Here is a 25929-nt window from a genome sequence, read left to right on the forward strand (position 1 = left end):
GAAGCTTGAAGTCCTAGATCAGGGTGCCAGCATGTTCGGGTGAAGTCTCCTTTTCAAGTCACAGAATTCTCCTTGTATCCTCACATGGCAGAAGAGAAGGGACGAGGCAATCTCTGGAGCCTCTTCTATATATAAGGCATGAATCTCATTCCTGAGGGTTTCACCTTCATGATTTAAGGATCTACCCAAGCCCCCACAGATTAATACCATCACCTTTGAGGGTGAGGATTTCTACTTATGAATTTGGAGGTAGAGGGGACAAATATTTAGACTTTGTGAAGTGAACCTGTTAGTCGCTCAGTCATTTCTTTTTTTTTTTAATTTTATTTTTACTTTATTTTACTTTCAATACTGTATTGGTTTTGCAATACATTGACATGAATCTGCCACGGGTGTATACCAGCTCCCAATCCTGAATCCCCCTCTCACCTCCCACCCCATATCATCTCTCTGGATCATCCCTGTGCACCAGCCCCAAGCATCCTGTATCTTGTGTCGAACATAGACTGGTGATTCGTTTCTTACATGATAGTATACATATTTCAATGCCATTCTCCCAAATCCTCCCACCCTCTCTCTCTCCCTCAGAGTCCAAAAGTCTGTTCTATACATCTGTGTCTCTTTTGCTGTCTCGCATACAGGGTCATCATTACCATCTTTCTAAATTCCATATATATGTGTCTGTATACTGTATTGATGTTTTTCTTTCTGACTTACTTCACTCTGTATAATCGGCTCCAGTTTCATCCATCTCATTAGAACTGATTCAAATTTATTCTTTTTAATGGCTGAGTAATATTCCATTGTGTATATGTACCACAGTTTTCTTATCCATTCATCTGCTGATGGACATCTAGGTTGTTTCCATGTCCTGGCTATTATAAACAGTGCTGCAATGAACATTGGGGTACATGTGTCTCTTTCAATTCTGGTTTCCTCGGTGTGTATGCCCAGCAGTGGGATTGCTGGGTCATAAAGCAGTTCTATTTGCAATTTTTTAAGGAATCTCCACACTGTTCTCCATAGTGGCTGTACTAGTTTGCATTCCCACCAACAGTGTAGGAGGGTTCCCTTTTCTCCACACCCTCTCTAGCATTTATTGCTTGTAGACTTTTAGATCGCAGCCATTCAGTCATTTTGACTGAATTTTGCTCAGTCATTTCTGACTCTTTTGACCCCATGGACTGTAGCCTGCCAGGCTTCTCTGTCCATGGAATTCTCCAGGCAACAATACTGGAGTGGGTTGCCATACCCTTCTCTAGGGGATTTTCCTGACCCAGGGATTGAACCTGGGTCTCCTGCCCTGCAGGCAGATTCTTTATTATCTGAGCCACCAGGGAAGCCCCAGAGGAGTTAGTAATCTATGTTTTTTAGGTTCAAGAACTAACACATTATATTCTCTATAAATTTAATTTCATACATCAAAAAGGATTTTATATAATATTTACTGTAATGTAAAACAAAGTATAATACTGTATGTGTTAGTTTCCTATTGCTGCTTTTTAACAAATTCAGTTCAGTTCAGTCGCTCAGTCGTGTCCGACTCTTTGCAACCCCATGAATCGCAGCATGCCAGGCCTCCCTGTCCATCACCAACTCCCAGAGTCCACCCAAACCCACGTCCATCGAGTCGGCGATGCCATCCAGCCATCTCATCCTCTGTCGTCCCCTTCTCCTCCTGCCCACAATCCCTCCCAGCATCAGAGTCTCTTCCAATGAGTCAACTCTTCGCATGAGGTGGCCAAAGTACTGGAGTTTCAGCTTTAGCATCATTCCTTCCAAAGAAATCCCAGGGTTGATCTCCTTCAGAATGGACTGGTTGGATCTCCTTGTAGTGAAACGGACTCTCAAGAGTCTTCTCCAACACCACAGTTCAAAAGCATCAATTCTTCAGCACTCAGCTTTCTTCACAGTCCAACTCTCACATCCATACATGACCACTGAAAACACCATAGCCTTGACTAGAAAGACCTTTGTTGGAAAAGTAATGTCCCTGCTTTTCAATATGCTATCTAGGTTGGTCATAACTTTCCTTTCAAGGAGTAAGCGTCTTTTAATTTCATGGCTGCAGTCACCATCTGCAGTGATTTTGGAGCCCAAGGAAATAAAGTCTGACACTGTTTCCACTGTTTCCCCATCTATTTCCCATGAAGTGATAGGACCAGATGCCATGATCTTCGTTTTCTGAATGTTGAGCTTTAAGCCAACTTTTTCACTCTCCTCTTTCACTTTCATCAAGAGGCTTTTTAGTTCCTCTTCACTTTCTGCCATAAGGGTGGTGTCATCTGCATATCTGAGGTTATTGCTATTTCTCCCAGCAATCTTGATTCCAGCTTGTGCTTCTTCCAGTCCAGCGTTTCTCATGATGTACTCTGCATATAAGTTAAATAAGCAGGGTGACAGTATACAGCCTTGACGTACTCCTTTTCCTATTTGGAACCAGTCTGTTGCTCCATGTCCAGTTCTAACTGTTGCTTCCTGACCTGCATATAGGTTTCTCAAGAGGCAGGTCCGGTGGTCTGGTATTCCCATCTCTTTCAGAATTTTCCATAGTTGATTGTGATCCACACAGTCAAAGGGTTTGGCATAGTCAATAAAGCAGAAATAGATGTATTTCTGGAACTCTCTTGCTTTTTCCATGATCCAGCAGATGTTGGCAATTTGATCTCTGGTTCCTCTGCCTTTTCTAAAACCAGCTTGAACATCTGGAAGTTCAAGTAACAAATTACTTAGTGATTTAAAATAACATAAACTTATCATATTAGAATTCAGTTGTCAGAAGCCAGAAACGGAGGGTTCACTGGGTTTAAATCAAAGTGTCATCAGGGCCATGCTCCTCCTGGGGGCTCTTGGAGGAGCAGCTATACCCCTGCCTTTTCCAGTTTATAGAGGGCACCTACATTTCTTTGCTCATAGCTCCTTCCTCCTTCTTCAAAGCTGATCATATAGCATCTTCAAACGTCTCTCTGACTCTGATCTTCTTGCTTCCATTGTTACATTTCCACCTGACATTGACCATCCCCCAACTCCCTCTTATAAGGATTCTTATGATTTCACTGGGCCAACTGGACAATCCAGGGATAACCTCCCTCTCTCAAGAGGTTTAATTTAATCACGCTTGCAAAGTCCCTTTTGTCATGTAAGATAATATATTCACAGGGTTGTGGAGTAGGACCTAAGTATCTTTGGGGAACCATTATTCTGTCTACCATGTTTTAAAAATTATTTATTTATTTATTTAGGCTGCACTGGGTCTTTGTTGGTTTGTGTGGGCTTTCTCTAGTTGTGGTGTGCTGGCTTCTCGTTGCGGTGGTTTCTCTTGTTGCACACCACAGGCCAAAGGTATGTCTGCTTCAGTAGTTGCAGCTCTGAGGCTCAGTAGTTATAGCATACGGATTTAGTTGCTCCATGGGATATGGAATATTCCCGAACCAGGGACTGAACTTATGTCCCCTGCATTCTCATCCACTGCACCACCCTCTACCATGTTTTAATAATATAATCTTGTTGTTCTGAAAAGGTTGAGACTCACTGAAACTAAAGCACCAAGCTTGATGCTCCATCTCTCTTTCTGACTTCGGGCAGGTAGATGTCTTCCTTGACCCTGGGTTGGGCTGAACCTGTGTCTAAAGAAGAACAAAGTTATCTCTACCAGGCAGAGCTGCTGGCTCCCAAGGGTGGACCCTGGCTGTTGCCAGGCAACGTAGGTATAGACATTCATTTGAGACTAACCTGAAGAACTCCTATTTAATCGCTTTTGTTTTTCCCGGAGAGCAGGTGATGTTTATTTTTTAGGGCACCCAATTTTAAATGTCTTAATGTGTTTTGCCCTTTGGAATAGATCAGAGTTCACTGAATTATTCTCTAGTTCCAGGCACTATGTGTTATGACCTAAAACCTGGGATACATGGAGATGGCTTCCCAGGTGGTGCTAGCTACCTGACAATGCAAGAGACACAAGAGAATTGGGTTCGATCCCTGGAAGATCCCCTGGAGGAGGGCATGGCAACCCACTCTAGTATCCTTGCCTGGAGAATCTCATGGACAGAGGAGCTTAGCGAGCTACCATCCATGGGGTCGCAAAGAGTCAGACACGACTAAAGTGACGTAGCATGCATGCAAGGTCTGACAGACAATTCTCCAGCTGCTTACAAGAGCAAAGAAGCGTCAGGAGATACAATTAGGTTGAAGACACATTAGAATTTTGAATGTATCTTGATGGTTTTGAGGAAGAAAATGGACAGAATAAATAAATTTGCTATCATTTAGTAAGTTCGGTATGAACATAGCCAAATGCTATGTCATGTCCACCGTACCTATTATCTCATTTACCAGTGAGATAGAAATTATCACCCTTGTTTTACAGGTACTATCTCAAAGTTGTCCCGCTAAGTTGCTTCAGTCATCTCCGACTCTTTGTGATCCTATGGACTGTGGCCTGCCAGGCTCTTCTGTCCATTGGATTCTCTAGGCAAGAATACTAGAGTCGGTTGCCATTCCCTTCTCCAGGGAATCTTCCCCACCCAGGGATTGAATCGGGGTCTCTTATGTCTCCTGCACTGGCAGGCAGGTTCTTTACCACTAGTGCCACCTGGGAAGCCCATGGTCCTAGAAGGCTCAAAATTCAAATGCAGACCTGTCTAACTCAGAAGCCAGTGCTTGTAAACTAGTACACTTACAGAAACCCAGAGCACAGAAATCCATAAACAGATGCATCCCAGAAACTAAAAATATTACCTGAAAAGATAAACCATAGCTCCAGATCTGCAAGCGTCTTTCTTTTCAACCTCAGTGAGAGCTGTCTGGTGAGCAAGATGAGCGGCATCCAGTTCAATAGCTGAGATTTTAGACTAATCCTTCCAATGTCCTCATTCCTGGTAAAGAAGGTATTGGTACTTTTCTGGTAGCAGACATGATGTTTAAGGGAGATTTGACAGAATGATTGACATGAGGGCTTTCATCTTCAAAGCTGCCTTCCTTTCATAACACATCCTGTGGTCCAACATAGCTACATTCATCAGAGAATGCTTAGACCTCCGTGCCCTGGGTGGGGCACTGTGGGAGAGCCAAGGAACATTAGAGAAGAGGGAGGCCCCTTGGAACCTAGAGAGTACTTAGTTGCTCAGTCATGTCCGACTCTTTGTGACCCCATGGACTGTAACCTGCTGGGCTCCTCTGTTCACGGGATTCTCCAGGCAAGAATACTGGGATGGGTTGCCATTCCCTACTCCATGGGATCTTCCTGAGCCAGGGATTGAACCCGACTCTCCTGCATTGCAGGCAGAGTCTTTACTGTCTTAGCCACCAGGGAAGAGAGGTTATATATATGGCAAAGGGTCAGATTAGCATCTGTTACTTTCTGCCAATAGTCTACCCATGGAGAAAACAAGGGGCCCATCTCACTTAAGAAAGTCCAAGCCTGACAGCTGAAGGGTCCCAGAGCAGCAAGCATCACCTCGCCTCTTCTCTTGGACCACTTCAGCTGTCTCTGCTTTGGATTGACAGAGGCATCTGGTTGCTAAAAATACCCTACTGACCAAGTGCTGCCCATTCCAACTAAAGCCGAGCACGACTGCAATCCAGGACTTAGCTACTCCTTGTAAAGGAACTTTTCCAAAATTTTCAGGCCCAATTTGAGAAGCACACCAGCCCATGGTCTTTTTCTACTTTGTCAGCTTGGCTGGGAGGTGGAGGGGATCCTTCCTGGGTCACTGTCCTCTGGCCTGCCCCATCCCGGTCTCCAGGAAAAAAAGCAGAACGGGGAGTGAGAGAGGGCCCAGGGGCTGGAGGGGGTAGGGAAGGGGAGGTGCTTGTCCATTTATAGACTTGCTCTTTGGGATGCTGAAGGTGCTGAAATAGCTGCGAGGACAAGGGACTTGGCTCAGTTTTAAATATCTGCCGAGCTGCCCGAAGACTCTGAGATGACAATAGGGGAAATGGAGAATGTGGAGGTCTTCACTGCTGAGGGCAAAGGCAGAGGTCTGAAGGCCACGAAGGAGTTCTGTGCTGCTGACATCATCTTCGCCGAGCGGGCTTATTCCGCTGTGGTTTTTGACAGGTATGGAATGTGGGTTGTTGCCTTCTTTCCTCCTGGTGATTTGGCCAATGCCACACTCTCAAATTCTTTGCTCTCAAAATTGAGGGAGAGTAGCACTGACATATATGCACTACTGTGTGTAAATAGGTAGGTGGTGGGAAGCTGCTGTAAACACAGGGAGCTCAGCCTGGTGACATGATGACCTAGAGGGGTGGGATAGGGTTGGGGTGGGAGGGAGACTCAAGAGGGAGAGGGTATACGTATACATATAGCTGATGCACATTGTTGTACAGCGGAAGCTAACGCAACATTGTAAAGCAATTATCCTCCAATTAATAAGAAAATGATCATGGAAAGGGATACAATTCATGTGGCTATTGATAATGAAGAGTACATGCACAGCTGTTTGCTGACAATACTTTTTCTGCAAAGGGTCATGGTCAATGGGATTTGCTCTGGTGCCTAGGAGGGTTGCAAAGGTGATTGAAGGCTGTAGGGCATACTCTCAGGATACTGGGCTTCCCTGGTGGCTCAGACAGTAAAGAATCTGCCTGCAATGCAGGAGACCTGGGTTCAATCCCTGGGTGGGGAGGATCACTTGGAGAAGGAAATGGTTACCCACTCCAGTTTTCCTCCCTGGAGAATCCCATGGACAGAGGAGCCTCTCGGGCTACAGTCCATGGGGTAGCAAAGAGTTGGACATTACTGAGCAACTAAGCACAACACAAGCACTCAGAACATAAGTGAACTTGCCCGAGTGGGAGTGCTGTGTGTGCAGATGGTGGAGGGAAAGGGAATGAAAAGGGGGTGTGGTGTCCAGGAGACATTCTTCTATGGAACGCTCCATATTTTTTGCTTCGGAGGTGTAATAAATATATTAGAAGATTACGTAATTTCTGAGACTTTTAAAAAGTAATTACAAACACGCAAGTAACATTGGAATCCATTTACCTTTGAAAAGTAGAATATCACCAATGACCTGTAACCCTGTTTCATGTTTCCCACCCCAGGTCCCAGTTTCCTCTGTCTTTCCTCTGAGGTAATCCTTGTTTTGACTTTAATATGTTTCCTTCTAGAATGTTCTTGTACTATTACATCTCTCTACATATATATATATATATATATATATATATCTGTACTTATCAAAATGCGTAGCTGTAGTTTGTTTTTTCTTTTTAACAGAAATGGCACTATATATATATATATATATTTTTTTTTTTTTTTTTTCCAGGCCACACTGTGTGGTTTGGGGAAATCTCAGTTCCCTGACCTGGGATTGAACCTGGGACATGGCACTGAAAGCACAGAATCCTAACTACTAGGTCACTAGGGAACTCCCAATAATATCATACTTTCGATGTTATCCTTGAACTTGCTCCTTTCACTAAACAACATGTCTTGATATTTATCCTCATGGAAACCATTAAGTCTATAGCCACTTCTTTTAAATCCTCAAAGATCTGCGTTGTTTTTTTTTTGCCCACATGTATATCTATCCATGTTGATCCATGTGCTATGGACCACCAATTTTAACTGCTGTGGGTATTTTACCGTATGAATATATGAACTTTTGAAAATCTATTGTCCCGTTGAGAGACATTTGGTGGTTTCCAATTTTTCATACAAACAAATGTTTCTGTGATTGAAATCCTTGACCATGTCCACTTGCATGCATGTGTGATTATTCTCTAGGAGAACTGGCTAGGAGAGAAATCACTGTGCCTTGGAGTGCGCAGTTTTCCATTTTAATAGGCCCTGCAAAGAGGATCTATTAAATTTACCTTCCCATTCCCCCTACAGTCCCGTCCGTACTTGCCCACCACACTTTTGCACGTGTGCGTGCTCAGTCGCTTTAGTCGTGTCCGACTCTTTGTGACCCCATGGTCTGTAGCTCGTCAGGCTCCTCTGTCCATGGGATTCTCCAGGAAAGAACACTGGAGTGGGTCGCCATACCCTCCTTCAGTGGATCTTCCCGAACCAGTAGTAATAATCTTTATTTTTAAAAAACCCTCCATTGTGATAACATTATGACAGTATTCTCTGAGCCCCCAAATTGGGGTGACCTGACTGACACTGATGTGGTCTAAATTAAGAAGGCCTCTGATAACCTCGATTTGGTGGTTGACTCACTGTATGACCATCCTGAGAATAGGCACAGCTTTTCAGAGATAATTTAAGTAGCATTCAAATTCTCATTTCTTCCTGCCCACCAAGACCTTCAGGGAAAAGGCTGAGAATGGAGTATATGGCTAGCTACAGCTGAGGAATTTAGAAAGGCTGAGATGACAGTAATACTTCTTCAGGGGGAGTGTGTCTTACTTTATTTACTTGTGTGGGTGTGTTGGGAGCAGTTGAGGAATCAATTGGATTCAGAATTAAGACAGAAAAAGCTAGAAACACAAGAACTCTGAACAACGATCTTAGTACTACTACTGAGTCACCATCTTGCCTTTTATAGAACATCCATGGGTGTCTTCAACTCCCTAAAAACCAACATTGCCAATCAGTTTCCCTTTCAAAAGTGTCTGAAGTTGAGTGGATTTTCTTTCTATTACAAGAGTAAAACTTAGGAAGAAAAAAATGTATCTTCACATGAAGCTAACATTGACATGGTTGTCTATTTCCTTCCAGCTTATTTTAAAACGTTGTTGTTGTTTATTCACTAAGTCATGTCCGACTCTTTGTGACCCCACAGGCTCCTCTATCCATGGGATTTCCCAGGCAAGAATACTGGAGTGTGTTGCCATTCCCTTCTCCAAGGGATCTTCCCAAGCTAAGGATTGAACCTGAGTCTCCTGCATTGGCAGGCAGATTCTTTACCACTGAGTCACCAGGGAAACCCATTTTAAAACATAGGTTTCATTTATTTGTACTATTAGTTGGGATCTTATCTAAACGTCGAGCATGCCCAGTCATGTCTGACTCTTTGGGACCCCATGGACTATAGCCCATGAGGCTACTGTCTGTAGAATCTTCCAGACAAGAATACTGGAGTGAGTTGCCATTTCTAACTCCAGGGGATCTTCCTGGCCCAGGGATCAAACCTCCCCCTCTTGTGTCTTTTGAGCTGGCAGGCAGATTTTTTTTTACCACCTCCCAACCTGGGAAGATTTTCATATAATGATTTAGGTATCTTCTGTGTTACTGTACTCTCTTTGTAGAGTTTAAGACTGCATACTTTCTGACCATTCCTGTATAAATGGACATTCAGATTGTTTGCATGTTTTTCTTATTACAAAAAATTCATCATTCATTTGAAATAATAACTATATAAAAACAACTTTAGTGCATGTTGCAGATAAAATGCTAATAAAATCTTATTGTTATAATAATAATAAAGATTAGGATGATTAGAGTAAATGATCTTTAAAATGATTTAAAAAATTGAAAAGATTATTTTTAAAAGTGATTTACCTAGTACACCTGAAACTAATACAACATTTCAAGTCAACTATATTTCAATAAAAAAGAAAGAAACATAGAAATTGAAATGACTGCTTCATAATTAAAAAATAAGAGATATAACCAAACTCATCACTGCAGAGATGAGGGAACTGCTCGGGTGTACCTGAGACAGCCTAGAGAAGCATCAGAGGAAAGCTTTGCTCATCCTATCTTCACTCCAATTTTAGGGTCCTGGTGAGATTCAGCCACTGTAAGGGAGAAACCTGACTGGGGAGGTAGACCAGGTGACCCACAAAAGTCACCCTATGAAAGAAGCATTTTCTAACACTGTGTTACTGCAAACCAGGCTATCTGCATTACCTTCCAAAATGAAGATTTTATCTTTAGTTGAGTAGGGCATTAAATGAAAATCTCTTCTTGCAAACAATACATGAAATATATATGTATGTATATGTATATATTCTGTGAATCATTACAGGACTTCCCAGGTGGCACAGTGGTAAAGAATCTGCCTGCTAATGCAGGAGATGCAACAGACGAGGGTTCAATCCCTGCGTTGAGAAGATCCCCTGGAGTAGGAAATGGCAACCCATTCCAGTATTCTTGCTTAGAAAATTCCATGGACAGAGGAGTCTGGCCAGCTAAAGTCCATGGGATTGTAAAGAGTCAGACACGACTGAGTGATCGAGTACACACACAAACATACATGAAGCATCACAATAAATGAACCCCTGTGAAACCACCATCCTACTTAACTAGAACATTCTATTACATTCATCTTGCCTATCTTTCCCTATCCTGTCCCATGCTTGCCCCAAAGGTAACTACAGTAGTAGTCTGAATTTTGTGTTACTTATTCCCCTGTGTTTTCAATGATAGTTTTGCCATATATGTACATATTCCTAAACAACAAATAATTTAGTTTTTATAGCTTGTTTTTCATCTTTTTTAAAATTTTATTGTTTATTTTTTTTTTTTACTTTCCAATATTGTATTGGTTTTGCCATACATCAACATGCCGAGGTGTACAGTTATAGGTGGTTTTATGCTCTTGCTTCTTTCGTTCAAATGTTCTTCTATTATTTATCCATATGGTTTTGTGTAACTAACAAAATGGGTAAGCTCTGTATGTGTATGTACCACAATTTATGTTTCCATCCTCCTGCAAGTAGTTGCTATGGGACATGTTTGTTTCTATCTCTTGGTCAACAGATACATGGGATGTGTATCCTAGGAGTGGAATTTCTGGTTCATAATGCATGATATATTTAGCTTTAAAATATAATGCTGCACTGTGTCATGTTGACTTGCAAGTTGAATTGTGTCTTTGTTAGAATAGACTGGGCTTAGCATTCAGAGCAGCTCTTCAGGCCTTTGTTATATAGCCCTTAGGTCTGGTTAAAATCGCTTTAATTTGGTTGGTTGGAAAAACAGGTCATCTGCTTAAACATAAAAGGCCAAGAATAAAACAGAGATAATCCATTGAGACCTGGCAAATGAGCAGCACTTGGGCACCAGGATCCCTGGTAGACATGGCTAATCAATCAGGCAACACCTTCTTCCTGAACTCCAACTTGGCCTCACTGTTCTTTCTAGCAGCAGCCACTGTGAATCAACCAAAACTGACGTTTAGAAGGGAGCCTCTGTGTCATGCTTTTGGGGGATTCTGAGTTTCATGCTGGAAGGGGATGAAGGCAAAGTAGGTGGATAAGGTCAATTTACCAAGGAGTCATCTTTCATGGATTTGGTCTTTGAAAGTGGGTGAGCCCCCAAGCATGGTGGATAAGCTTGAGTTGTTTAATGTTTCTCTCTTCTCCTTTTGCTCTGTACTTAATTTTATATAGGCTTAGTTGTCCGAGGCATGTGGGAGTCTTACCAGACCAGGGATTGAACCTGCGTCTTCCTGTAATGGCAGACATTCATTCTTAGGAGCTTCCCTGCTGGCTTGGATGGTAAAGAATCTGCCTGCAATGCAGGAGACCCTGGTTTGATCCCTGGGAGAAGATCCCTTGAAGAAGCAAATGGCAACCCACTCTAGTATTCTTGCCTGGAGAATTCCATGGACAGAGGAGCCTGGTGGACTACAGTCCACTGCGTCACAAAGAGTCGGACACGACTGAGTGACTAACACTAACCTTTAAAACTTGTTTTAGAATTATTATTATTTTTTTAATATAATTTTATTTATTTATTTTGGCTGTGTTGGGTTTTTGTTGTGGGCTTTTCTCTAGCTGGGGAGAGCAGGGGCTACTCTCGAGTTGTGGTACTCAGGCTTCTCATTTTGGTGGCTTCTCTTGTTGTAGAGTATAGGCTTGAGGGCATATAGGCTCAGTAGTTACAGTTCCCAGGCTCTAGAGCACAGGCTCAATAGTGGTGACCCAAGGGCTTAGCTGCTCTGCTGCGTGTGGGATCCTCTCAGACCAGGACTGAACCTATGTCCTCTGCATTGACAGGTGGATTCTTTACCACTGAGCCACCAGGAAAGCCCAGCATTATTTTGTTTGAATTTATTATTATTATTAAGGGGGTGAAAGGTCTTTTAAATATGCCTATTGGTCATTACGTTTCTTCTTCTGCAATTTGTCTATTTTCTGTTGATGCCCTCACTTAAAAATTATATTGTAGCTCGTTTGTTTATTACTACAGGGCTTCCCTGTGAAGTACAGGGAAGCCTGGCATGCTATAGTCAATGGGGTCACAAAGAGTCGGACATGACTGAGGGACTGAACAACAAAAAAGATGTTATTAGCTCCAAAGCTTTCCCTGGAGCATCTGTAAGCTTTTGAGCCCCTGACACTGAGTTTCTATTACCTTCTAGGTAGAATAGGGTTGTTGGCAGTCTGGAAGTGAAGTGTGTATTTCTTGATGACAACAGAGATGATGTAGAGTACGTGTTGGGCCATCGAGGGGAATTGGATCATAGGACACTGAAGATCTCTTCCAACCTGAGATTTTCTGAGTTACACCATTTTTTTCAGTACATGCAAGGGACTACAGTGTGGCAAGACAGGGGTGTTAGGCTAATATAGGAATAAAGCTTGTTTTGATTTAATTTAGCATCAAATACAACAAATGTACTTTTTATAAGGAAAGTGTTCGTGGGCAGTTCTAGAAGCCAGAAATACTATTCAATTTTTTCTTCTTTTTATTTGATAAAGTCCCAGATGTCTTACATTTAGAGAATCTGTAGCCTATGGGTTCCTGACTGGGTCCTTGGATCCTTAGCTAGGGAAGCACCTGTAATGAGAGGATCAAAATGTACGTGGATGTGCATGCATGCTTTTTATTTCTGGGGAGAAAGTTATTACTTTCAAAATGGTCCTCAACCTAGAAGAAGGTTGAGACCCATCAAATTCATTCAAGTCCTCTTTCTTACAGATGGGGAAACTGAGGCTTAGTGAGGCTTTCCCGGGTCACACAGGCCAGGGCAGGGGTTGAGTCTCCCAGGGTCTTGTCTGTCATCGCTTTTCACTATCCTCCCCAACCACCCAACCCCTACAAGTGGGCCTACTACTGCCTACCTAATTTTCTTTTGTTCTTGTCAATTCAATTATTAATATTTAGTCGTAATAAAAGAAAGAATATACATCTATTAATTGCAGAAGAATCAAGATCTGGTTCTGGGGCCTGAGAAAGGTTAGATCCAGAGACTTGTAGGTAAGAAACAGAAATATACATGTGACTATACAGGGAAAGGGGCTTCCCTGGTGGCTCAGATGGTAAAGAATTTGCCAGCAACGCAGAAAACCTGGGTTAAATCCCTGAGTTGGGAAGATCCCCCAGAGAAGGAAATGGCAACCCACTCCAGTATTCTTGCCTGAGGAAATTCATGGACGGAGGAGCCTGGAGGGCTACTGTCAACAGGGTTGCAAAGAGTTGGACACGACTGAGTGGCTAACACTTTCACTTTGATACAGGAAAAAAATGTTTCTAATAATAAACCAATGTATTAGTTTCCTTTGTTGTTGTTTAGTTACTAAGTTGTGTCTGACTCTTGCAACTTCATGGACTGTAGACTGCCAGGTTCCTCTATCCATGGAATTTCCCAGGCAAGAATACTGGAGTGGGTTGCCATTTCCTTCTCCAGGGGATCTTCCTAACGCAGGGAATAAACTGATGTCTCCTGCATCAGCAGGTGGATTCTTTACCACTGAGCCACCTGGAAAGCCCCAATTAGTTTTCTACTCTTGGTATAAAATATTATCACAAATTTAGTGGTTTAAACAACACAAATTTATTAGCTGAAATAAAACAGGACTATGTTTCCAAGATTTTTTTTTAGCTTCTATAGGCTGCCTGCATCTCTGGGCTTTAAAGCAGTTGTATAGCATCTTCTCCTCTGACCTCCTGCATCCTTTGTAGGACCCTAGTGATTACGTTACACTCACCCAGATGATTCAGTTTTACCTTCCCGTCTCAAGGTTCTTAATCTTAACTTCATCCGCAAGTCCCTTTTGCTATGTAAGGTAATTCATGTAGTTTCCAGGAGTAGGACATTGACATTTTGGGGGGCTATTTTTCAGCTTACTTCAACCAATAATATGCACTTCCTATTAATCCAGTTTTTCACACATGATGTTAAGAAGTGAAAAGGACAGTGAATTTTTTATTTTAAAGTTCTTGACCAACTCCTAAATAATTCTGTTTAAAGAGTTGGAAGTGCCCAAGAGAACCTATCTATCCATCTGAGCAGGGAAAATCAGAGATGAAAATATGAGAAAAATAAAGATTTTTAAAAAACGTTTTATTTTGTATTATAGTCAATTAACAAGCAAAGTTGTGACAGTTTCAGGTGAACAGTGAAGGGACTCAGCCATACACACACATGGATCCATTCTCCCTCAAACTCCCTCCCATCCAGGCTGCACGTAACACTGAGCAGAGCTCCCTGTGCTATTCAGTAGGTCCTTGTGGGTTATCCATTTTAAATAGAGCAGTGTGTACATGTCCATCCCAAGCTCCCTAACTGTCCCTTCTCCTCATCATTTCCCCCGACAACAGAAGTTCATTCTCTGAGAATTTGACAAGAAAGATAGTTTAGAACAAATTACTGTCAGCTGGGCTTTTTTGAAAATTAAGCCAGCTATGAGCTTCTTCAGGTCCAATAGAGACAGCTGGGCTTGCAGCCCATGTAATTCTATGTGGACCCATGGGAACACCAGAATTAACCATGGCATATGCACAAATACATGTGTGACCTTAATCTGGTAACAGCTGGTGGGTAAGTGGTGGGATATAAATGATGCTATAAATGGAAATAGTTTAATAAAGGGATTAGATAAGTTCCTGAGCAGATAGTTCAGAAAATGAATGAGTAACTGTGAAAGTATTCGGGCTACAGTCTTCAACATTTGCATTTGGTGTTAAGGATAACCACAGAGTAGATTTAGACATGTATCTTTAATTTGGCACTTTAATTCATCTGCAGAGGTCAGACATGTTGATATGTCGCATGACCCATAGTGAGCCGTGTTGCTAAACTTTATTAACTAATCCTTACATGCAGAAGTTTGGGGATAATAGCTTTTTAAGCAAAGATTAGGTCAAATGCCAAGTTGTCCCCCAAACAATGTCACCTTCTCTTATTTGCATCTGAAGATGTGTTCTGAGTCTGGGAAGAGGGGTTTGGTAGAGTGTGGGAGGTGCATCCAGGTCTGAGTGAGGTGTGTGAGCCTTGTCCTGGGAGCTGTGGCAGAGAAAATCTTGAAAGTTGCTATTTTAATCAAAGAAGTGTTAAAAATCTCTAGGTCTGGTCTAGGGATGTAGCACCACCTAACTTCCGCTAAGGTAAATAATTGTGCAAATGTGAATCCCTTAAGGATTGACATGGGCCATTTAAAAACAAGACTGGGGGGCTTCCCTGGTGGCTCAGTGGGGAAGAATCCACCTGCCAATGCAGGAGATACTGGGTTTGATCCCTGATCCGGGAAGATCCCACATGCTGTGGAGCAACAGAGCCCAAATGCCACAAGCACTGAGCTCTAGAGCCTACACACAGCACTGCTGACGCCCACTCGCCGAGAGCCCACGCTCTGCAGCAAGAGAAGGCACTGCAGTGGGAAGGCCACACACTGCAACTGGAGAGTGCCCCCGTCACAACTAGAGAAAGCCCGAGCAGCAACGAAGACCCAGCAAAGCCAAAAACAAACAAACACAATTTTAGAAAATGACACCAGGTGTATGCAGCAGCAAAAAGAAACTGAGTGTCCCAGCTCTGGCCACGTCTCTCCTCTCTGCAGAAGCCTCCACTGGACCCCTTCTGTCCCCTCCACCCCAGCCCCGCTGCCGGTAGAATAAGGTCTTATTACTGAAAGATGCATTCTAGGTCCCCCACAGTCCAGTCATTTTTCCAACATTATTTGCCGATAATGTGATCTTGTCAAACAGTTCCTGCTGTCCGCTAGATACACCTGCCCTGACTGCTTCCCCCATGGAAGCCCTTGACTCATGCCGGTGCCTCTCCGTGGCAGAGCACTTGACCTTCTATGTATAACTCGGCTCATCTTCAGACAGTCAGAACCGTGCCTCCCAGCCTCCTCGGTGATGGCCTTCCCAGATTCCTCCTTCCTTGACCTTGAATCCTGCAGCAGGATTCCTGGGGGGCATGCCTCACCTTCCTTATATGTGTTTAGGCTTCAGCCCAAACTGGGGACTGCTTGAAGGCAAAGTCTGTATCTTCTTTATCTCTGTCAGCTAGCTCAAGGCAAGACACATAATAGATGCTCAATAAATGCTTTTTAATAAACTTAGAACTTTTAATTTACTTTTAAAAATGGAAATATAGTAAAAAATATAAAGAAAACAAAAAATTCAAAAATTGAAGTATAGTTAATTTACAATATCATATTAGCTTCAACTGTATGACACACTGATTCAATATTTTTATAGATTATATTCCATCTAAAGTTATTACAAAACACTTGCTGTATTTCCCTGTGTTGTATCCTTATAGCTTATTTCCTTACAGCTCATTTATTTTATCCATAGTAGTTTGTATTTCTTTTTTAAAAAAAATGTCTTTACAGAAGGAGGTGGTAGGATCATGGAATCATTATCAACTACGATGAGACTTTTTTTTTTATACCTTCGTTTTAAATTTTTTATTTATTTTTTTATCTTTTGGCTGCATTACAGCATGTGGGATCTTAGTTCCCCAATCAGGGATTGAAACTGCATCCCCCAGCATTGGAAGCGCTGAGTCTTAATCATGTGACTGCGAGGGAAGTCCCAGTAGTTTGTGTCTCTTAATCCCATATCCCTATCACGACCCTTCCACCTTTCCTCTTCCCACTAGTAACCACTAGTTTGTTCTCTACATCTGTGAGTCTGTTTCTGTTTTTGTTATACTCATCTGTTGATTTTATTTTTTAGATTTCACATATACGTGATAACAAACATTACTTACCTTTCTCTTTCTGACTTATTTCACTAAGCATAATGCCCTCCAGGTCCATCCACACTGTTGCAAATGATGCCCAATAAAAAATTGTGAAAAAGAAAGATGGGGAGGAACAAGGAAGGAAGAAGGAATTTAAAACATTGTAAAGTTATCCAGGTACTTGAGGGATGCGATGTTCTTTTTTAAAATTAATTATTTTAATTGGAGGATAATTATTTTACAATATTGTGATGGTTTTTGCTATACATCAACATGAATTGCCCATAGGTATACATGTGTCCTCCCATCCTGAACCCCTCTCCTGGATGTGATTTCTTTAAGACAGATGCTCTCCCTTGAAATTTTTAAGGGGAGACCTCCTCTCAGGCTACAAGTTTTTAGGTAGCCCAGGAAGCCAGAACAGTTGGTCCAGTCCTCTCTGGCTGTGTTTTCAGAGGGCTCGTTCACCTTGCAGGCGCCTTCTATTTGCATTTATCTGACCAGGAACCAGTTATTTCCATACAAGGAGCTGAGCAGCAGCTGCCTTTCCATCCCTCTTGACTCTGACAGATGATACAACCCAGGGCTGCAGAGGAAAGAGTGAGCAGGGACCCGCTGGCTGGGGCAGGGCACACTCAGGGCTGTACACAAAGCAGGTAGGTTTGGGAGCTTCCTCTGCCTTCTGTGCTGGGAACAGTGTCAGGCACCAGGGACCCCTATGAGAATAATATCCCTGGGAAGACAGTGATGACCTATACACTGAAGGGTTGCTGTGACAGTTTAACAAAAGAGAATTGCTTAAAAATATCTCTGAAAATTGCAAAGCACTGTGTAAGTGGGACTCTTGTGGGGCCTGAAAAAATGAGCCTAAGGAGGAGAAATGTGGCTTGGTGAAGGTCATCAGCTAAGCTGGCTGGCAGAACCAGTCTTTCTCCTGGAATCTAAGATGTGGTTTTAAGTGGGGAAGGATAAATTGGGAATGTGGGATTAACAGATACACACTACTATATAGAAAACAGATACACAACAAGGACCTACTATACAGCACAGGGAACTATATTTAATATGTTGTAATAACCTATAATGGAAAAGAATCTGAAAAAGGATATATATATATGTATAACTGAATCACATTACTGTATACCTGAAACATTGTAAATCAACTATACTCCTTTAAAATAAATAAGTTAGAAAGTGGTATTAGAACTTTATTTATTTAATTAAAGTATAGTTGATGTATGATATTATATGTCACACGTGTACAATGCAGTGATTCACAAATTTTAAAGGTTATACTCCATTTATAGCTATGACAAAATATTGGCTATATTCCCTGTGTTGTACAGTATATCCTTGTAGCTTTTTTTCCCCAAACTTTAAAAATTGTAAAATGGAATCTAAAACAGATTGGGAGCCTGTAGACAACGATTTGATGGTTAACATTTGGGACCCACCATGAGTTCAGAAAGATCATTTCAGATTGATCACATTTTCTTCTTATGAACTGTAATTAAACATTTATTATAACAAAGTGATTGTAAAGACTCTGATGAGACAAAATGAAGGCAAGACATTGTTGAACTGGTGGCTGAATCGAGTCAAGGCCTGATAAGGGATTGTATACATTGTTGTAAAGGTCTCTCCATCACCCAGTATGGGGTGAGGTCTATACTGTAGTATCTTGGGGCTCTGTCTCTAGCCTACTCCTTGTTCAAGTAATTAATGGGCTGCAATTCTGCGCAATTGTAAGTAATTCTACTCTTCCTCTCTCGCTGCGAAGTCTTCAGGGAATACAAGGGAGTGAGGAAGACATTACTATGGGAATAACCTAACCTGTAAGTAGGCACTAACCTTTCAAACCCTTAAGCACTTTATGATTAACTACTGGCATTGCACCTCACAGCAGTTTGTGGAGTTGGTCACCTATCACTTCCGCTTTCTTTCTGAGCCAAGAGAACACATCACATAACACTGGTGACATCAGCAACTCTGTCATCCTTACTCTTGCCAAATGCACAGAATTATGACATAAATGTGTAGATGTCATTTTGGGTAAAACAGGTCATGTCCCATTATACTGTAGATAATTATGACTTTTTTATTCTTTGGAGAAAAGGACAGTCTATTTCAACAACGAGAAGGACACGTGACACAGAATGCTCTCTCCCATGCCATGGTGCTAATGACCTGTGACTCTCAGCAAGAGCACTATGAGGAATTTCCACCCACTCCCTTGGCTTAGAAGACAAAGTCCCCGGTTCCTAAAGGGGAACTCCTACGTTGTGATCCAGGAACACCCTGTGTCTCCTCTTATAGTGCTGCTCAGGCTGCCTGGTGACCCCAGGTTCAATTGTTCCTCCAGAACTTGTGATAGTCCCAGGGCCTAACACATACAGGTCATAAATCTATACTTACTGAATTAAACTGAAGGGTTTATATGCAGAGTTCAACAGCATTTCCTTCATTAGTTTCACTGAAAAATATCTGCCAAAAGAATAGTTACAGGGCTTCCTTGGTGGCTCAGTGATAAAGAATCCACCTGCCAATGCAGGAGACATGGGTTCAATCCCTGATCTGGGAAGATCCCTCATGCTGTGGAGCAACCAATCCCATGGGCCACAACTACTGGGTCTGTGCTCTAGAGTCTGAGTCCCACAGCTACTGCAGCCCTAGAGCCTGCGCTCTGCAACAAGAGAAGCCACCACAATGAGAAGCCCTGGGACTGCAACTAACGAGTAGCCCCTGCTTGCTGCAACTAGAGAAAGCCCTCGCAGCAGTGAAGACCCAGAAGGGCCAAAAATAAATAAACAGAATTATAAAAAAGAATGGTTACAGCTGGAAGGGACCTTTGGAAACCCAAGCCCCTCATTTTGAAAGGTGGGACTCTGAAGCTGAGAAAGACAAGGGCAGCCCACTGAGCCCATACTCAAATGCCAGTCTCCCAACAGCTGGTGTGGTGCCCCAAGGTCACAGTTTTCTCCCTCTGTTTCCAGCCTGGTGAATGTTGTGTGCCACACCTGCTTCAAGAGGCAGGAGAAGCTCCATCGATGTGGACAGTGCAAGTTTGCCCACTACTGTGACCGCACCTGCCAGAAGGATGCTTGGTTGAACCACAAGAATGAATGTTCGGCCATCAAGAGATATGGCAAGGTGCCCAACGAGAACATCAGGTGAGAGCTGGGCACTGAGGGGGGGGGGCTTTGGATTCCCAAATGTCAGGCGAGGAGCGAGGCGGCAGCAGGGGCACCACGCCTCGGTCCAAGCAAGCTGGGCTGAGAGCAAGTCAGGAGAAAGCCCCAAAGAGATTATGAGTGCTGCTTCTGTGCTCTCCCTTGGTCTGGGCTGTGCTTAGTCACTCAATTGTGTCCGACACTTTGCGACTCCGTGGACTATAGCCTGCCAAGCTTCTCTGTCCACAGGGATTCTCCAGATGAGAATACTGACATGGGTTGCCATGCCCTCCTCCAGGGACTCTTCCCAACCCAGGGATCGAACCCAGGTATACCGCATTGTGAGTGGATTCTTTACCATCTGAGCCACCAGGGAAGCCCCGCCCCACTTGGTCTGGGAAGCCCATTTATGAGGGAATTTTCACTGGGTGGAGCTGGCTGCAGACTTGTTCTATGTGGCTCCTCAATGTTTAATTTTAAAAAACTGACCTGACTATCATATAATATGGCTTATATGAGGAATCTAAAAAAAAAAAAAAGGTCCAAATATATTTACCAAATAGAAATTGAGTCACAGATGTAGAAAACAAACTTATGGTTAGCAACTGAAACTAACACAATGCTGTAAATCAAGTACACTCTAACAAAAATCAATTAAAAACTGACCTGCTTGTCAAAAAATTAGGAAGTTACACATTAAAAAAATTAAGATTTCTGGCTTCTCTTGAAAAAACGTGAAGACTTGGCAAAATGAAAGCTCAATAGCAACTAACCTCTTTAAAAAAAAAACAGAACTTTTCAAATTATCACAGCTCCACTAATCCCCATGGTTGTACACTAGCTCTCTGGACTCTACACCTGAAAGGCATTTGCATTTGTAAAAATCTCTGCGCCAATACCTTAATTCCAGAGCTACCAAGTGCAGGAGGCTCCAGCAGGGTAGGACCTGATGCTAGATTGCAGGTAGGTGCTTATGAAGCTGGCAATGGAGAGTGGAGGAGATGGGGATGGTGATGCTGGAGCATTTGAACTGAGCATTTTAACTGTGAAGTTAAAGCCCAGAGTAACTTATGGGAAACTGCCAAATGAAATTGCTTAGTTAGCTTCCCCATCCCCTGTTCCCTAGTTCCATCTGTTGAAATCTTACTTCTTCTTTTCCCCTACTCCTTCTTTTTGTAATTTCATGTGAAATTTTATTTATCTATAAATTTCCCTCTTATTGAGGTGTAATTAAGTCATAAGATATTGATATTTTAAATGTATTGTACATTGTGTTGATTTGCTATACATGTATATCGTGAAAGATCTATTTATCTGTGGTCACCCAAGACAAGCTTTCTAAGTGAGTGCCCTGCAGGTTCAGAATGCCACCACCAATCTGGAGTGGTGGGCCTCTTTCTTTGGTCTCTTCCTGCCTTCTGTAAAGGGAGAGCAGTATGAGAACCAGCACTCTGGAGGTTAGCATGGCAGGGAATGTGTATTACCCGCACTTTACTCGCCATTGGAGAGGTTCAGAGAGGGCAAGCAACTTGCCCAGAGTCACACAGTAAGAAGTGGAGTCATCAAACTTCTCCAGTGCTCATCTCAGCTGCAGGGTCAGGAGAGACACAGGTTGCGGGGGGCGCTCCGCAGAAAGAGAGAGGCAGTGGAACTTCCCTCAGCAGAGCTGAGGGGTCCCAAGGAAAAGTGAGCCTGCTGTCCGCCAACCCAGCCCCTCCGCGAGCGAGAGACAATCAGACGCGACAGGGGTTCTGTCTAAGCAGTTCCGCTTTATTGTCGTAAGCTCCTGGTTTACATAGGCAAGCAGGGGCGTTTTGCGAGGGACTTTCCATAGTTCTACCAATCAAGTTAAAGGTCAGATTACCACGTGCTTACATCATGACAGGGGTCTATGGTGATCACGCGTTGTCCACGTGCACGGAAATCAAGAGAGCCAATCAAAAATTTTGACAAACAACTTAAGCCGGGCCCTCCTCTCTTCCGCCAGGCACCATCTTAGCTCTAAACCAAAAAGCTAGCCCTTCTTTTTAAGGTTTCCCATTGAGGGCCCCACAACAGGTAACTGGACCTCACTCTGTCCCCAGACCCCTCTCATGGTTTCCTAGACCATACAATATGGCTTCCGCTTCCGTCTTTACCTTTATTTGCTTTCTTCTCCTTGCTCCCTAGCCCCAGCACCTTGCTGTTTCTTTTTCCCCCTGTTTCTTTTCACTGGACCCTGCAGCATGTGGGATCTTAGCTCCGCAACCAGGGACTAAACCCATGTCCCCTGTTGTGGAAGTTCAGAGTCTTAACCACTGGACCACTAGGGAAGTCCCCACTTTGCTGCTTCTAATCATGCCAAGCTCTCTCCCTCTCTTTAGGGCCATTGTATTTGCTGCTCTTTCCCCATCTGCACAGAGTTGGCTCCTGTTCACTCCACTGGCAGCCCTGTGCGCCTCCTCCAGCCTCCGCTGAGCACCTTGGCTTCCCCTCCCCCTCCCGCTCAGGTCACCCTGTTTGATTTTGGGCACAGCACTTAGCACCAGTTTAGATTATCTTTTCAGCTTAGGTCTCCCCGACTCTAAGAGGGCTTCCCTAGTAGTTCAGTCAGTAAAGAATCCACCTGCAATGCAGGAGACAAGAGTTTGATCCCTGGGTGTGTTAGATCCCCTGGAGAAGGAAATGGCAATCCGCTCCAGTATTCTTTCCTGGGAAATCCCATGGACAGAGGAGTCTGGCGGGCTACAGTCCATGGAATTGCAAGAGTCAGACAGGACTTAGTGATTAAACCACCAACCACCACTCTAAGAAGCTTCACGACACAAGAAATTCCATCCATCTAGTTCAGAACTGTTACCTTGAGCCCGACACCGCGCCAGGCAGCAGGAGGCACTCAGCAAGTGGTTGTGGAAAGAATGATCACAGCAAGGCCTCACTCACTCCACCCTTCTGCACAGGCTTGCGGCACGCATCATGTGGCGGGTGGAGAGAGAAGGTAGCGGGCTCACTGAGGGGTGCCTGGTCTCCGTGGACGACCTGCAGAACCACGTGGAGCACTTCGGGGAGGAGGAGCAGAAGGAGCTGCGGCTGGACGTGGACACGTTCCTGCAGTACTGGCCGCCACAGAGCCAGCAGTTCAGCATGCAGTACATCTCCCATATCTTCGGCGTGGTGCGTAAGAGTTCGCTCAACGTGGGCTGTGGCGTGGGGTGGAGGTGGGCAGCGACCCCAGCGCTGCCAGGTCAGAGAGGAAGGGGAGGCACTTCCCTCGTGGTCCAGTGGTCACTACTTCCCCTTCCGAAGCAGGGGATGCAGGTTCAATCCCTGGTTGTGGAGCTAAGATCACACGTGACCAAAAAAAACCCAAAAAACCAACCCCCAAACAAAACAGGCAATGTTGTAGCAAATTCAATAAACACTTTAAACATGATCTGCATCAGAAGAGAAAGTGTGACTGGGGAGGCCAAGAATAGCTCTGGAGGGTGAAGGAGGCCTTAGATGAGGAGCTCTCACTCAGTTCTCTTTCTGGTCTTGCTTTACTATGAGGTCATTCCTGTGGCGTCTGAAATCAACATCCCACCTGAAAACTACTCTTTATCTCCCATCGCATGTTTGGATGGTGATTTACTCTCTTGTTCATCTGCATTTCCTATACTTTCTCTACTCCACATTGAAAATGAAGACCCAGGGGGACTTCCCTGGTGGTCCAGTGCTTGAGACTTTGTCTTTCAATGCAGGGGGCATGGGTTCCATCCATGGTCAGGGAGCTAAGACCCCCACATGCCTCATGGCCAAAAAACCCAGAACAACAGATGCAATATTGTAATAAATTCAATAAAGACTAAACATGGTCCACCACCACCACCCCCCATCTTGAAAGAAAATAAAATGAAGATCCAATCACTATTTCTTCTTGCTGACCAGGCACTTTGGAAATAAGATTCTTTCTTTTTCCAGATCTAATGGGCTGATCTTGGGGACCCAGGGAGAGGAGAGTAGGGGCTTTCTGGAGAGCGCTGTCTTGAGCCACAAATCCAGGCCTCCTGAAGTCATGAGGGAGGAGGGAATGGGAGCCCAGTGGGTCAGCAGACTCAGGCTGTGGGCTATGGGAACTTGTCTCTCATCTGGCAGGCTGAGTGCCTTCTGGGCTGCTGGTGAGTGGGCTGAGGAGGGAATTCTTGTAATAAAATAGTATGATCATGCTCAGCACCTCTGAGTCCTCCCCATGTGCCAGAGCTTCTGTAATAGAGTTTTCCAGAGAAACAGAACCACAAGGGTGTGTGTGTGTAGAAAGAGAGAGAGCCAATGAGAAAGAGATTTAATGAACTGCCTCTTGTGATTGTAGGGGCTGCTGGTTAGGCCAGCAGGCTGAAAACCCAAAAAGGAGAATTGTGTTTCAAGTACAAAGGCAGTCTGCTGAAAGAATTCCTTCTTCCTTGGGGAACCAGTCTGGCTCTATGAAGGTCTTTGACTGATTATATGAGGCCCACCTCCATTGTGCAGGCTAACCACCTTTATTCTAAGCCTCCCGATTTAAATGTTCACCTCATCCAAAGAACGCCTTTTAGAAACATATGGAATCATGTTTAACCAAATCTGGCCACCACAGCCCAGCCAAATTGACATAAAATTAACCATCCCAGTGTCCCAGATATTATTTTATTATTGTACACAATCTCTGCAACATAAGAGGAAGTTCGGGGCTTTTTCTGGTGCTGCTGTGTAGCTTGTGAGATCCTATATCCCTAACCAGGGACTGAACCCCTGCCCATGGCAGTGAAAGCAATGAGTCTTAATCACTGGGCCACAGGAGAATTCCCGTCTTGGACTTTTTAAGAATACAGCTACCCCAGACTTTCAAGGTAATGGTGTAAATTGAGACTCTCTCATGGTACTAATCTTGAGGGCCATTTGGAATCACATAGAGATCAGGAGACTAACTGTTTTGTTTCCAAACTCTCTAAGCATTTCCAGAATGAGACCAGGTTTTCTATTTTTAAAAAAACTTTCAACAGCTGGTTAGTGTTCTGCACTAAGTCTGGTCTGTTAGCTGACTCTCATCTTTTCTTCTGAGCAGATTAACTGCAATGGTTTCACACTCAGTGACCAGCGAGGCCTGCAGGCTGTAGGCGTGGGCGTCTTCCCCAACCTGGCCCTGGTGAACCATGACTGTTGGCCCAACTGCACTGTCATATTTAACAATGGCAAGTGAGTATGTCTTTAACTTGGGTTGGTGTGCTGGGGATGGGGAGACAGTAGGGTATCATCTCTACATTTGACTTAAACCAAAAGTAAACTGTTGGACCTGAACTAGCATGGATTTCATCTGGATAGAAAATTGAAATTTTATTCCAGAATAAGTGTAGAGAAGACAAAGTAATGAGGAAGGTAGCAAAGTGATTTCTGAGTCTTTGTATGTTTCTTGAGGTTGCTGAGATACGTTAAATAAGCCTCTAGCTACTGTGTAATTTCGAACTTGATGCCTGAGATTTTCTATCTAGGGGTCATTGCAAAGCATCATTGGCTGAGAAGGCACCTGTCAGGAGCATGTGTTAGTCAAGTTACCAGCAGAAATCAGAAGGCACACTCAAGGGTTACCCTAAGAGAATTTAATAAAAGGGCAATTGATAGAAGTGTGGGTAAAGCTGAAGAAACTGACAAAAGAATGGTGAGGTGTCCAGGGTCTGGGCAGCAACATGAAATCATGACCTTCTCTAGAGCTAGAGGGGTGATGCAGGAAGTGCTGTTCCTGTGGCTGATGAGAGCTGTAGCCATGGGAGGGGGCCCTTTGTCCCCCAGCCCAACAGCTCAGCTGTGCCTGTAGAGAAACCAGCCACAGCTGGAACCGCAGTCAGGCAGAGAGGGAGCCAAGAGACTAAATACCCCAATTTCTCTCTCCTCCCACCTTCTGATCTCCTTCCATTGGCTAAACCAGAAGCCAGACGACCAAAGAATCT

At 43.6% G+C, this 25929-nt stretch overlaps 1 protein-coding gene across 4 annotated transcripts in view; it reads left to right on the forward strand.

The window, feature by feature from the left end:
• Window positions 1-5549: 5549 nt before the first annotated feature.
• SMYD1 (SET and MYND domain containing 1) overlaps window positions 5550-25929 on the forward strand; it is a 47832-nt gene continuing 27452 nt past the window's right edge. For 3 of the 4 annotated variants that reach the window (XM_069583189.1, XM_069583190.1, XM_069583192.1), the window contains exons 1-4: window positions 5550-6058; window positions 19814-19990; window positions 22930-23143; window positions 25050-25180. In XM_069583189.1, coding sequence (XP_069439290.1) covers window positions 5922-6058; window positions 19814-19990; window positions 22930-23143; window positions 25050-25180 — 659 coding nt within the window. In that variant the 5' untranslated portion in view covers window positions 5550-5921. The remainder of the gene's footprint in view (window positions 6059-19813; window positions 19991-22929; window positions 23144-25049; window positions 25181-25929) is intronic. The other variant, XM_069583191.1, reaches the window with a different exon arrangement.

Source organism: Ovis canadensis, chromosome 3, assembly GCF_042477335.2.
Source record: "Ovis canadensis isolate MfBH-ARS-UI-01 breed Bighorn chromosome 3, ARS-UI_OviCan_v2, whole genome shotgun sequence".
NCBI classification, from domain to species: Eukaryota; Metazoa; Chordata; class Mammalia; order Artiodactyla; family Bovidae; genus Ovis; species Ovis canadensis.